The sequence below is a fragment of the Pantherophis guttatus genome, chromosome 1 (assembly GCF_059756535.1).
Source record: "Pantherophis guttatus breed Tessera chromosome 1, ASM5975653v1, whole genome shotgun sequence".
In the NCBI taxonomy this organism is placed as follows: domain Eukaryota; kingdom Metazoa; phylum Chordata; class Lepidosauria; order Squamata; family Colubridae; genus Pantherophis; species Pantherophis guttatus.
Window position 1 is genome coordinate 181,111,421 of NC_142063.1, and position 15,258 is coordinate 181,126,678.

At 36.5% G+C, this 15,258-nt stretch overlaps 1 protein-coding gene across 8 annotated transcripts in view; it reads right to left on the minus strand.

Annotated features, from left to right (window-relative positions):
• Positions 1-7,122: 7,122 nt before the first annotated feature.
• UBE2F (ubiquitin conjugating enzyme E2 F (putative)) overlaps positions 7,123-15,258 on the minus strand; it is a 178,856-nt gene continuing 170,720 nt past the window's right edge. For 6 of the 8 annotated variants that reach the window (XM_087885707.1, XM_034426200.3, XM_034426196.3 and 3 more), the window contains one exon: positions 7,123-9,527. In XM_087885707.1, coding sequence (XP_087741833.1) covers positions 9,477-9,527 — 51 coding nt within the window. In that variant the 3' untranslated portion in view covers positions 7,123-9,476. The remainder of the gene's footprint in view (positions 9,528-15,258) is intronic. The other 2 variants (XR_015732083.1, XM_087885710.1) reach the window with 1 other exon arrangement.

Sequence of the window (15,258 nt, forward strand, 5' to 3'; positions counted from 1 at the left end):
TTTTGGAGCAGACAAAATTGGGGATATTATATACAATGCTTGCTTGCAAAAGTAAAAGAGGAGTAGCACTATATATTAAAAAGACAATTAAATCTAAACAAATATTTGAGGATGAGGAAGGAAGGGTAATAATGGTTGAAATAGTAATGAACCATAAAAAAATATTGTTAGTAGCGATATATGCTCCAAATGAAAACCAAGAAGAATTTTATGCGAAATTACACAGAAAAATAATAGAATATTATTTATACATATGAAGATATATGTATAATAGGAGACTTTAATGCGATTGTAAATAATGAGCTAGATTACAAATTCACAAAAATGAATAAGAAGTTAAGAAAGACTCTTCCTAGAGCATTTTTTACAATGACAGATGAATTAACTCTGCAGGATGCTTGGAGAAGAAGATATCTGAAAGAAAAGCAGTACACATTTTACTCAAATAGACACATGTCGTGGTCAAGAATAGATATGATGTAGGGGTGGGAAGAAACCAAGAGTGAAACTGAAAATTATACAGGATGTACATGAGAGAGGAGGTCTTAAAATGCCTAATTTAAGATTGTATTATGAAGCGGCTGTTTTATCACAAATTAGCAACTGGTTTAACTTAACTGAAGAAAGAATGTTAAACATAGAAGGCTATGATTTGTTATATGGATGGCATGCTTATCTGTAATGTGAAAAAAAGTGGATAAAGTGTTTAAGGGTCATATACTTAGAAATGCATTGTTGAGGGTTTGGAAAAAATATCAATATAAGTTAAACTATAAGATACCCATATGGGCAAATCCTAGACATGCAATAGAAAATATAAGTATAGAGCAAAAACAGAGGTGATTACTTATAAAGAGCTTCTTCTTTTGGAAAGGGGTAATTTGCAACTGAAATCTTTAGATGTACTAAAAGAAGAAGGGATAATTTATACTTGGTTTCAGTATGGTCAGCTTCAAGCTAGATGGAGGGAAGATCAAAAAATTGGTGTTATGCAAAATGAGGAAAATATGGTGAAACAGATTAGAGATCAAAGTCAGATGCATATTAAAAGGTTGTATAATGCTTTATTGGAAATAGATTCAGAAACGGAATTGGTTAAGGATTGTATGATAAAATGGGCACAAAACTTTCAGGAACCAGTGATGATGGAAACATGGGAAAAGATTTGGGTCAGAAATGTTAAATTTACGCAAGCACAAAATTAGAGAGAGAACTTTTATAAAATGTTTTATAGATGGCACTTAGATCCTAAAAAATTATCATGTATGTACCCGAATTTGCAAGCTAAATGTTGGAGATGTGAATGTGATGATGCAACCTATTATCATATATGGTGGACCTGTAAGAAAATCAAGGCATTTTGGATAAAAATTTGGTGGTGATGCAGAACATTCTGAAAAAAAGGTTGAAATTTACTCCTCAATTGTTTTTACTGGGTATAACGATGGATTGTACAGTATTAGAGACTAAATTGATTTTGAACTTAATATCAGCAGCAAGGCTGTTGGTAGCGCAATACTGGAAGAAGGATTCTTTGCCTACTATTGAAGAGTGGATACTGAAAGTAACGAACTTAGCAGAAATGGCGAAAATCTCAGCGTATTTGAAGGACTATACACAAGAAAGATACGTATCGGAATGGAGAAGATGGATTGATTATATTCAAAATATCAGACAAGAAAATATCAAATAGCTTATGAATGAACGTTAAGTAATAGAAGTATTATGTTATCTATAGTGGAGTTAAGGTTTCGGGGGGGATTTAGTAGTCTGAGGATAGATAGGTTAATTTAGTTTATGATTGTTAATTGAAGTATCCTGTATTTTGCTCTGGGAAGTCTTGGGGGGAGGGGAATATTGGGGGGGGGGAATTCTTTTTTTTTGTAAAACTTTTCAATAAAAAAAAAGAATAGATATGATGTGGATGTCAGCAGAATTAATATCTAAAATACATAAGATTGATATAGAAACAAGCAGACCACAATCCAATAACAATGATATGGAAGGGGCAGAGGAAAGGTATGAGATGGACATTGAACCAAAAAGTATTAAATGAAAAGAACTTTCAACAGTATATGGAAAAAGAATTGACTTTTTTCTTTAAAGAAAATAGAAAAGAGGATACATCATTACAAAATGTGTGGGATACTAGCAAAGCATATATTAGAGGACTGACAATGACATATTTAGCAAAATGGAACAAAAAGAATAGACAAACACAAAAGAAATTGGAGGAGGAGTATAAGAAGTTAGAGATGGAATTACAGAAAAATCCACCTAATAAAAAGATTAAGAACTTGATGGACTTGCAAAAATATAAATTGAATTTAATGGAAAATGAAGATTTGGTGAATAAAATAAACTCAACAAAGCAAAAATTTTTTGAAAATGCAAATAAACCAGGACAATGGGTGGCATATAAAATGAAAAAGGAGAAAGAGAAGAAATTAATAAACCAACTATTAGACCAAGATGGAAAGATATGCTACCAAAATGAGGGAAAACATAATTGAGAAATGTTACATATCAGCAAGAGACAGTTGCAGAGAGAAAGATAGAACAATATTTAGAAAAAGCTGAAATACCTAAGATTTCAGAAAAATTCAAAAAGACATTAGAAGAAAAAATATCAATGATGGAATTAATGGAGGGAATTAAAAGACAAAAAAATGGTAAAACACCAGGACTGGATGGATTACCAGCAGAATTATATAAAATGCTTCAAGACATATTAAGTAATGTAATGTTGCAGGTATTTAATGACCTATTATTAGAAGCTAACATTCCGGACTCGTGGATGGAGGCATATATAACTCTTATGTAAGAGTCAGACCTACAACAAATAATTACAGACCAATTTCTCTACTAAATGCGTATTATAAAATTTTTGCCTCAATTATGGTTGAAAGATTGAAGAGACTGTTAAATGAATTTATGCACCCAGATCAGAATGTTTTTTTACCTAAAAGGCAGATTAGAGACAATATGCGAATCATCTTGAATACACTAGAATGTATGAAGCACAGTCAGAGAAGCAAATGGCACCGTTATTTTTAGATGCACAGAAAGCATTTGATAACATGAATTGGCAATTCATGATAACACAATTACAAATGATGGATTCTGGGAATAGGTTTATAAAAATGGTCAAAACTATATATAAAGGCCAATCGGCAAAGGTGATTGTTGTTGTGGTCCACCAGCAGCCTGCGGAGCTGGCAGCGGAGTCGGACAGCGATGAGGCTGAGATGGGTCAGTCCTGGAGGCTGGGGAAGGCCCAGATGAGGACTCTGCGTCAGAGGCAGAGATGGGGCCAGGGCCATCAGGGAGTGATGTGTGGACTTCGGAGCCTCCAAAAGCTGACAATAGAGAGGCAGAGGAACAGGAAGAGCCTGTTCCTAGTGCATATATGAGAAGAGCTGCCAGAAGGCAGGAGCAGATAAAACAGAGAGGACGACTCGGGAGTAGAGCCAAGAGATGATTGGCTCCTCCCATAAGGCTTAAAAGACCAGCAACGGCTCTTGGCCTCTTTGCCGGAAAACAACATTGAGAGAATTGCTTCGTTTCAATGTATTCATTTCTTGTCGGCGTCTTCTGCTTCTGTCAGTGATAAACTGAGGAATGGTGTTTTGAAGAATTTGCTTTAATTTAGTTTGGACTACGCTGATAATGAGTTAATTCTCAGCTTCTGAGAATTAGATTTCTAATAAAGTCTGTTTGTTTTTGAACTGTTTGCATTTAATACTAACTACTTGGGCCTGGATCACAATAATTGTAAATGGTGAAATGACAGAAAAAGTGGATATTAGAAAAGGAACTAGACAAGGATGTCCGTTACCTCCATTATTATTTATATTGACATTAGAGCTCTTAAACAGAAAGGTAAGGAAATAAAAGGAATGAAAATAAAAAAAGAATATAAATTGCAAGCATTTGCGGATGGTTTAGTGTTTATTATGGAAGATCTTATAGAAACAGATCCAAAGTTACTTGAGCAAATAGAGGAATATGGAGAAGTAGCGGGACTGAACATCAATAAGGATAAGACAAAAATCTTAGTTAAAAATATGAGAGAAAAACAAAAAAAGGAAATAATGGAGAAGTTAGATATTCAAATAGTGAAGAAAGTGAAATATTTGGGTATTCAATTAACCTTAAAGAATGGGTTTTATTGAGAAATACAAGACTATTGACTTTGGAGGGAGAAAATTAGCAAAAATGTTTAAAGATAAATCAGCTAAATGTTGGAAATGTTATCAATCGCCAGGATCATATTATCATATGTGGTGGTCATGAAAAGAATTATTGGGTTAAAATACGAACATGGTTAGAGGGAATGCTATACCAGCGTATAGAGTTAAGACCAGAGATATTTTTATTGGGCATTTTACCAGAGAAATATGGTAAAGAAGATACATATTTGATCATTCATATAATAACAGTGGCTAGAATAGTATTTGCACAAAATTGAAAAGCAGAAAAAATCCCGTCAGAAGAAGAGATAAGAAAATTTTTAGAATGTGCAGAAATGAACAGATTAACATTAAGAATAAAAGATAAAGAGGAATTGGTGTATTTCAAGACATGGGGACGATTTTATGATTGGTTAGAAAAGGAATATGAATAAAAGACTAGAGATTAACAAATTGGAGATTTGAGAGAAAGGACAAAAAAGGAATAGAAACCCAGATAACACCTAAGTAAATGAAAAAGGGGGAAAACGAAAAAAGTGTTATTATATAAATGTATGTTAACGATGCTATATGCGTAACCAGCAAAATAGAAAAGAAATTGAAAGGAAAATGTATGTAAACAGAGAATCTGAGTTGCTCGAATACAATCTTGAAAATATATTGAATTAAAAATAAACACAACGAAGAGGGAATGGAGAGGAGTAGAGGGACAAATAGGAAGAACAGAGGATAAGAGAGGAAAGGAAAGAGAGGGACAGAAGAAAGGAAAAAGGAGAGGAAGAAAGGGAGGGGAAACAAGAGTAGGAGAGAAGGTTAGAAAGGGACGAAGAGAGGAGTGGGGGAAAGGAAGGGGAAGGAGAGAAGGGGAAGGAGAGGAGGAAAGACGAAAGTGGAAAAGGACAGAAGGGAGGGAAGGGAAAGAGGGGAGAAGGAGAGGAAGGGTTGTTGTGAAATAAGGAAGATATGGAATGGTAGAAGAGCAACCCCGAATATACTTTAAATTTTTAGGAGGAAGACTGAACAAATACGAACATCAAAAGATAATATGTATAATTAATAATGGCTAAGAGATTGTACATTTATGTATGTTTATGAGAAATAAAAATAAAACTTTCTAAAAAAAAAGATCAGCGGTTGCTTAGAACAGACCAAGGTAGAAGCAACGGATGATTGCCCTACATACCCAAGAACACCTGGAGGGGGCGGGGACTGTCACGCCTTCTTATGCTGCTGATGTGCGGAAGTCAGTACAGCCAGCTTCATTTCACTACATACCGATGCTCTGCACTCAATAAAGGGGAGTTTGAATCTGCATGGTATGTAAGTGTGCTAATTCATCGGGGTGCATCGCTCAAAACTGTGAAGTTTGCTTAAGTTTGCCCAGTTTGCTTAAGACCTTAAGATTCAAGGTGTTGGTTGTCATCTTTAAAGCGCTCCATGGCTTAGGACCCGGGTACTTACGAGACCACCTTCTGCCACCGATAGCCTCCCATCGACCAGTATGCTCCCACAGAGAGGGACTCCTCAGGGTGCCGTCGGTCAAACAATGTCGACTGGCGACCCCCAGGGGGAGACCCTTCCCTGTGGGGGCACCTGCCCTCTGGAATGAGCTGCCCCCGGAGATTCATAGGATTCCCGACCTTCGCACCGTTCGCCGCGTCCTCAAAACACTATTGTTTCACCAAGCAGGGCTGGCCTAAATACTATTTTAATGGGTGGTTTCTATTTTAGCTCTTTCGGCCAAATTATTTAATATTTTTAAATTGACTTTTAACTTTCATATAGTTGCGGGTTTTATTTTTGGCTGTACACTGCCCTAAGTCCTTCGGGAGAAGGGCGGTATAAAATTTTTAATAAAATAAATAAAATAAATAAATAAGAAAGACCATATTCACATCACCCAATTGCATCACTCAACATTCACCTTACAATCTTGTTTACTCAATCTTTTGGTGCTAGTGCAGAGAAAGACCACCCAGTTTGTCTTTATTCACTTTGAATCTGTCAAGTTCTCCTGTTTTTCTCACTATGGCTTAGTTGCCCTTCTGGCTCCAAAACAATGGTTTGTATGTATGAGGGGGAGAGGATAACCTTACTGCACAATCCACAGTCCATTCAGAAACAGGAACTAGTCACAGCCACTCAAGTGGGAGATCCCAATAGCTCTAATCAAAGTGGCTGCATTCAAATGCTGGTCCAGACCTGGAACCATAGAGTTCATTAAGAACACAAAATTAATATTTAAAGGGACTTGCATTACAACACTTGTAAACAGAACCACAATCCAAAGAGTTGTTTCACAGAACTTTGAGTCATTTGGAAAACTGGCATATTCTATTATTTCACGGATTCTGAGTTTTATAGGTCTCTAATGCCCTTTTAGTACTTTCCAATGTCCATCAGTAACTCTGAGCTGCATTGGCCACTAGTTTCCCAAAGGCCACCTGTGCTCCAGTCAACCCTCCCAGCTGCATGCAGATGTTACATGAAACCAACATCTCCCAGATGTTCCAATCTTCCAAGGATCTCTACTACCTTTAGTATTGCGAGCATAAAACCATGGCTTCTAATTCTCAGTTGTGTTAGCTGTCCCAATTGTTTTCTGTATTCTTCTGTCATTACCCAGCTATTCTTTCTATACAGTAGTTTATTGCTCAATCATTTATTGGAAAATGAAAATATGACTATATGTGAGTATTAAGAATTTTGCATTGTTCATGGAGAAAAACTGTGTTTAATTGTGTGTCAACTTACTCAGTTTGTAATTTTGGTTATATTTCTTTAAAATGCGAACAGTATTTTTGTGAAAACTGTCTTCCTGGAAGCAAGCTCTTTCTATCTGCCCACTATATTATTGACTCAGAACGTTTGTAAATAATTTCCCAAAGACAGACAACAGATAATTATTTTCTCAGAACCTCTGAGTAACTCAAATTTTAAAGAAATAATTTTTATTTTGAAACTTTTATTTGAACAAATTAAGCATTTTCTAAGGACCATTAATTGCAATGAACATTTAATCCATGTATTTAATTTATTCTCATTCTAATTGAACCTCAAGGTGCCTTGTTTTGAATATTGTTACACTGATGATAGATCCAATCTGGGTCGGTCATCGGGAGCAGAGGTTTTGTCTTCTGAGTTTTCGGACTCATGCTGGTGCCCATTATCAAGGAACTTCTCTTTATCAGAATGTGTGCTGTTCTGTGTGTGGTATTGTATGTGGCTTTTTAGATGTTGATTGGGGTGTGTTGATGGCTGGCTTGATGGTTGATAGCCAGCCACCAGCACACCCCAATCAACATCTAAAACCCACGTAGAACAGGCACCATATAAATACCACACACAGAACAGCACACACTCTGTTAGAAAGAAGTTCCCTGAAGATGGGCTCCAGCAGAAGTTTGAAAGCTCAGAAGACAAAACCTCTGGTCTTGGTGACCGACCCAGATTGGATCCTACAACATTATCCTGGGACATGTATACTCCTTCATTTGTGATTGATAATATTGACTGGGGTGTAATTATAATAAATTGACTATCAAAGTTTAAAGTATGTAGTAAACATTTGATTTAATATCAAAGCCTTGGTAGTACAGTGGTCTAAAGCACCCTGTTATTAAAACCAGCTGCCCGCAATTTACTGCAGATTCGAATCTCGCCAGGCTCAAAGTTGACTCAGCCTTCCATCCTTTCTAAGGTAGGTAAATTGAGGACCCAGTTGTGGGGGCAATAAGCTGACTTTGTATAAATATACAAAAAGGATGAAGGCTATTGCTTAGCACATTGTAAGCCACCCTGACTTTATATATACTTTCAGACTTCAGATGCAATGATTAAAATCTGTACATGCATAAAATCCCATTCACCATTACAAACATGCATAAAATCTCATTCCAATTTTATGTTTTTAAAAAATGCATAAAATATGCATAGGTAAACTTCTATTCAGAATCAGCAGACATCCTGCTTTTATTCCTTTTAAAGAGGTTTATTGATACCTCTTTCTCCCAATGAGACCATTAAATTGAAGGTTTACTGCATTGGGAAATTACAGAAGGACCTAATAAATTAGATTCTTCTATATGAAAAAAGTTGAGGCAAAAATATTATGCACACAATGTGTATGAAACTAAAACATTTTTGTCTCTACTTTGGCAATAATTTAATTAATTTTAAATTATTTGAGGGGTATGATTCTCACTATTTTGAATGCTCATTGTGTCAAAAGAGTTAAGATAAAATATGAAGTACATATTGCATGTAGCGTCTGCTTTTAAATATACCTGCAGTGTATACGCAACCCAAATGGTTTTGTAGTTCATACATACTTTACATGAGGGATACTTTACATCCCAGTGGTGGGATTCAGCAGTTCGCACCACTTCGGGAGAACCGGTTGTGAACTTTCTGACCAATTTGGCAAACTGGTTGTTGGAAGAAATTATTAGGGCAGAGAACCGGTTGTTAAATTACTTGAATCCCACCACTGGATAGAGCTACTGTAGTTATATTTAAAGTTCCTTATACCATGTTTATCCTGAAAAATTTGGCTTCTTAACAGTGTTACAGTTAAATTATAGTCAGCATTAATTTGATCTCAAGGATTAGCTTTTTACTAAAGCTTTGGTACCAAAAAATTAAAATTACTTTGTTTTATAATAATCTGAAATATCAATTCACCACACCAGAAACTAAAGGTATTTAAAAACTATCATACCTTTCGTTACATTTGCATGTAAAATAGTTATGTTTTAAAAGAAATACACTGTATTTATATGTATTCAGACTCAGCCTTCATTTCATTAAGTGCTTTGCACAGTAAATGCAAATTTAAAACAGTAGATAAAAAATGAAACAGTATCAGTAATTTCAAATTTATCAGCAACAGTAGACAGAGCTAACATATGCGCTCAATATGATGCATGTTCAATTTTGGCCCACATTTATTTATTGCCATATTTAAATATTCCTTACTAGTTATTAAGAAAATTTTAAAATGAATAAATGATCTTAATAGAGCTTTCTTTTTAGTATCAAGATCTCGCTTCTGAATATATGGTACAATTTCAAAAAGAGATTGTTGAAAGTTAAACAATTTTTTTTATCCAACATACATCATTTTCTTGCTGAATGGCTGATCTTTTCGTTTAACAAAGAGGATTGTTTTCTTAATCAAAACAACATGAACACAAGACAAAAAAACCCCTCTTTTTTGGTGGTGGTGGTTGTTTTAGGAAAACATCAAGGTGCGTTCATGGCCTTGCAATTCATCTCCCATCATCATCTTGCATAGCGCTTAATGTAATCTTCAACTTTAGTTCGGAAGTCCTCCTGTATGCAGTTGAAAAATAGATATGTTTACAGAAACAATAACAGCCCTATACTAATGTGTCTCCATTAAAATTCCAATACATAGCTTTCATTCCAGACAGAGTAAATCTTACTGCATGATGATTTTCTCCCTGAGAGACCTTATATTTCCTGAGGAGAAAAGCTGTTGAAAGAAAAGGAACCTGTAGGGCAGGGATATCAAACCCGATCACATCATGGGCTGTATCGTGACTTATCGGGATGTTTTCTTCCTTTGCGGAGCAGGACTGGGCATACAGCCCATAGGTCGCCAGTTTGACAGGCCTGCTGTATGAGATAGAAATAGCTATGGATCTTGCTACCACAAAAAGGAGTGCCTTTGAAATTAGCTGCTACTTGTACTAGATGTTTGCCAAGAGAATGTAACTTTTTTTTTCTCAGCTAAGATTCATCGTTACATTCATCACAGGAAGGTATCTTAATGGTTTACTGATGGCACCTCTGTCTCTACCTCAGCCTCTATGGAGATAGTTCAAAGTTTTTTCCTATTAAATCCTTTCTCTCTTCTCCTTATACAAATTGTGTCATAAAATTTATGAGGCCTCAGTGATGATGCTGGAGAGGAATCTGTTAATACAGACTGCTTGAATTTGCTATTGAACATAATTCTCCATGTCTAAAGGAAAATTATTAAAGGAGCATGTCTACATGGACATGCTATAGGAAAGGCACGCTTCCTAGTTCCCATAGAGTAAATTGTTTAAGGAAAGGGACTAGGAGCCCTATCTGATCTAGTAGGATGAGTAGATGTCCTTTGGGAGAGGTGGTCCCACAGATAACCTGCCTTTATAAGTAACTCAAGGAAGCAAAAAAAGGCCAAATAACTCCCTTTTCTCAAGGCCAGCACCTTTTTTTACTGCTGAAACTCAGAAACAGTTAACTCAGAAACAGTTTTCAGGCTCTTGAACTTGGAATGTTCATTCAAAGGAAGAGAGGAGATGTAAAAGGATAGCCAAGATAGTTGTGACTCACTAATATAATAAATCTAAACAAAAGTTTCCATCTAGACCAATCTCTTTGTGAAATGTGCAAAGCAGAAACCAGTCAGTCTGATTCTGATACTCTAGAGGGATTGACAAAGAGATCATTTAGTTAAAATTTTGAAAACTGTAAAATAATAAAATAGAGTTTATTGTGAATTGGTTATGCGGAAATCTTTTCAGACTAATATTACCTCATTTTTGCTTGGATAGCTTCCTTAACAGTTTGCGGAAAGGGCATAGTGGTTAATTTGCACTTCAGCAAATTCAAAAGATATGTGTGCTGATAAACAACTTGATAAGGTAATGTCTGGAGATGTGAAAATTGAGTACATACAGTGCATTCAGAAAGTATTCATACCCTCTTCACTTTTGTCAATTTTGTTATGCTGCAGCCTTGAAATTCTTCCCCCCCCCCCATCAATCTACACTCAGTATCCCAGAACGACAAACAGAATTTTAGAAATATCTGTAAATTTATTGAAAATAAAAAATTGAAATATCACATTGGCATAAGTAATTCAGACCCTTCACTCAATACTTTGTTGAAGCACTTTGGCAGCAATTACAGCCTGAATCTTTTTGCGTATGACCTGACAAGCTTTGTACACCTGGATTGAGGGATTTTCTGCCATTCATCCTTGCAAATCCTCTCAAGCTCAGTCAGGTTGACAGCCATTTTCAGATCCCTCCAGAGATGTTCAATAGGGTTCTAGTCAGGGCTCTGGTTTGGCCACTCTAGGACATTCACAGAATTGTCCCTAGGCCACTTCTGTGTTTTTCTTGGATATGTGCTTAGGATCATTGTCATGTTGGAAAGTGAACCTTCAGCCCAGTCTGAGATCCTGAGCAATGTGGAACAGGTTTTCGTGAGGATATCTTTGTTCTTTGCTCCATTCAGCTTTCCTTCAACCCTTCCCTGCTGCTGAAAAACACCCCTACAGCATGATGCTGCCATCATCATACTTCACTGTTGGGATAGTATTGGGCAGGCGATGAGCAGTGCCTGGTTTTCTCCAGACATAATGTTTAGAATTGAGTCCTTGTTCAATGTTGGTTTCATCAGACCAGAGAATTTTGTTTCTCATTGTCTGAGAGTCCTTCAGGTGCTTTTTTGCAAAGTGGGCTTTCATATGTTTTGCACTGAGGAGAGGCTTCTATCTGCCATAAAGCCCAGATCAATGGAGGGCTGCAGTGATGGTTGTCTTTCTGGAACTCTGTCCCATTTCCACACACACTCACTAGAGCTCAGTCAGAGTGATCAACAGGTTCTTGGTCACCTCTCTTACTAAGGTCCTTCTCCCCGATTGCTCAGTTTGACCAGGCGACCAGCTCTTGGAAGAGTCCTGGTTGTGCCAAACATCTTCCATTTGAGAATTATAGAGGCCACTATGCTCTTGGGAACCTTCAGTGCAACAGAAATTTTACTGTAGCCTTCCCCAGATCTGTGCCTTGCAATAATCCTGTCTCTGAGCTCTGCAGGCAGTTCCTTCGACCTCGTGGCATTTGCTCTGCTACAATATGCATTGTCGGCTGTGACACCTTCTATAGAGACCTTTCCAAATCATATTCAATCAATTAATTTACCACAGGTCGACTCCCATCAAGGTGTAGAAATATGTCAGCAACGATCAAGAAAATGAGAGGCACCACAGCTAAATTTCACGTGTTGCTGCAAAGGGTCTGAATACTTATGCCAATGTGATATTTCAGTTTTTCCATTTTAATAAATTTACAGACATTTCTAAAATTCTGTTTTTACTTTGTATTTATGGTGTAGGTTAATAAGGAAAAAAATGAATTTCAACACAACAACAACTAGGATGCAGCATAACAAAATTGACAGAAGTGAAGGGTTGTGCCAAAGGATAAAATATACAAAGAATGGTTGCAGGAATTAGGTTTGTCTGGTCTAATGAACAGAAGAACTAAGTACGACATAACAGCAGTGTTTTATTCTCTAAAGTACCTGAAGGGAGAACCAGAAACAACAAATGGAAACTTATCAAAGAGAGATCCAACCTAGAAATAAGGAGAAATTTCCTGGCATGAGAACAATTAATCAGTGGAATGGGTTATAAGTGCTCCATCACTGGAGGTTTTTAAGAAGAGATTGGACATTTGTCTGACATGGTATAGGATCTTCTGCTTGAGATTTTTTAATATTATTATTATTATATTTTTTATTTTTAAATATACATCCATATTGTGTGTGGACAGAGTGTGGGTATCATTCATATTAATCCAATTCACAATAATATTAGTATTCTCTAGCACATTTATCAAATTTAAGTAATCCTCATATTATTTAAACATACATAAAAATGCCTAACATCTATAAACTTCTAATCTTTCTATCTATTATTTTTATTCATTCTATAAGAATTTATATTCTAATATTTTCCCTATCTAATTTTGTTTCTGCCTCTTTCAGCTTACAATCAGGCTACTTTAATATTTAAAGGGCAATTCTTTCTATCCATCATCTCTTCTCCTCTTTAGTGCTTCAATTCTTATCCATTTTTTAATTCGCCTCCCACACTCATCTTTGTCTCTATCTTCATCTATATTTTTCTTGTTCAATCTAAACCTTTCTCCCAGTACAATCTTATACTGCCAATTCTCTCAGATATCTGGCCATGCCCAATTTCCTTATCAAGGTCTCTCTTTATCCTGTCTCTCCAGTTGTCGATTTGTCTGTTTTATTTTCTTCAGTCTTTCTCCTTTTATCAGCTGGTATGTCAGTCCTATTTTTTGCTCCAGTCCTTGATTATTTGTTGATGTGGTCAATCCATCTGTTCTCTCCGCCCCTTTTGCTTGCCATTTATCTGGTCTTCCTCTTCGTCGAGCTGTTGCTTCATTTGCTGGATTTTCTGATCCATATTTTTCCCCTGTTCGTATTCAATTTGCTGGCTTGAGTAATCCATTTCATCTAGACTTTCTGTTGCTTCCATCAGTTCATGGGCAGTTTGATATTTGTTTCTTGTTCTTTGCAAAATGTTTTCCATTTTCTCATCTATACCATCAATTGAATCCATAATATTTTGGAACAATGAAGTCATCTCATTAAAAAGTCCTCTCATTTCCACAGCTGTTCCTTCAACTCCAGTCATAATAGCAATAAAGGTGAAATAAACAATAAAGTCACAATCTAATTCAGAAAGAGTCCAAATTTCCAATCATTACTACATGGGGCTCTCCTCTCAAATTTCCATGCTACCTTTTTCCAGCAGGTATTTATTTAACTCATTTATTTATGAGCCTTGGTGGTGCAGCGGACTAAGTGCTGTTATGTAGCACTTAGCTGCCAGCTGCCTGCAATTAGTGCAAGTTCAAATCTCACCAGGCTCAAGGTTGACTCAGCCTTCCATCCTTCCGAGGTAGGTAAATTGAGGACCCGGATTGTGGGAGCAATAAGCTGACTTTGTGGAAACACCGCTTATGGGGGGCCAAAAGCCCTAATAAGCAGGTATATACAAAAGAATGAAGGCTATTTCTATAAGTGCATTGTAAGCTGCCCTGAGTCTTCGGAGAAGGGCGGCATATAAATTGAATGAATAAATAAATAAATAAATAAATAAATAAATAAATAAATAAATAAACTAACTAACTAACTAACTAACTAACTAACTAACTAACTAACTAACTCAAAATCCATTCAAAACAAAGTCCATTATTTAAATGGGCCAGTTCCAGCATTTACTCAATACTCTGATAGTCCCAGGTATTTTCCAAGTTCTTTAAGTCTGCTCTGTGGTTTTGGTCTTTTATTCTACCTTCCCAGAATTCTCTTTTTGTAAATTTCCAGGAGTCTAGGAGTTACTTTCCGCTTCATCAACTTACTTTCAGCATAGATTTCTTAATCAAAAATATTTTCTTTCACCGCTCAAACAGTTATATTTTTAGAACTTCTTCTCTAGGATTTTTTTTTTTTTGTTTTCCTTGGGATAATTTTTAAAGAAACAAAAATTCATCTCAACCAGAAACAATCTCTGTTCACTGCTCTCTTCGCTCCTGCACTTTCTTAGTTGTTCTGGCTGTCTCCAGCTTCATGGCAGCCATGGTGACTGTTGCTGCTCCTCGTCTTCAGATCAGGGGGATTTTCCAAGTCAGGGAGGAGAGACATGGTGCTCCTTGACCTGCAAGCCGCCCCCCTCCTTACTTCACCACCTCTGCAGGGTGGCTATGGTTCCTTTTGGAGCCCTCCAACAGGGAGAGCTTGGAGCAGGGCTGCAGAGCTTGTCCTTGCCTCTGACGCCACCGGAAAAACAGCCGGAAACCTGAATACTTTCTGAATGCACTGTATGTAAGGGTCCTTTTTGTAAACTTTAGCTTGGTATTTAACACATTATGGGGTACTGAGTGTAGATTAATGAGAAAAAAATAATTTCAACAACTGTAGAATCAGGCTGTAGCATAACAAAATTGACAAAAATGAAGGGGGTCTGAATACTTTCTGAATGCACTCTATATAGTGTAGCTGTTTCTCAATCATATTCAGAATGCCCACTTATGGCTTCCCGACAAACTGGAGACAGATACCAAGTAGGATGCCACAAATATCAGTCCTGTGTATTCTTCAGTATCTTTAGTAAGGACTTGGATAAAATGGCTGTTTTAAATAGGGGGAGTGACACTGAGGATTTTTTACTTTTAAAAATACATATTCTCCACACTAATTGTGTCTGCAGATAATCGACCAGCAACCCACT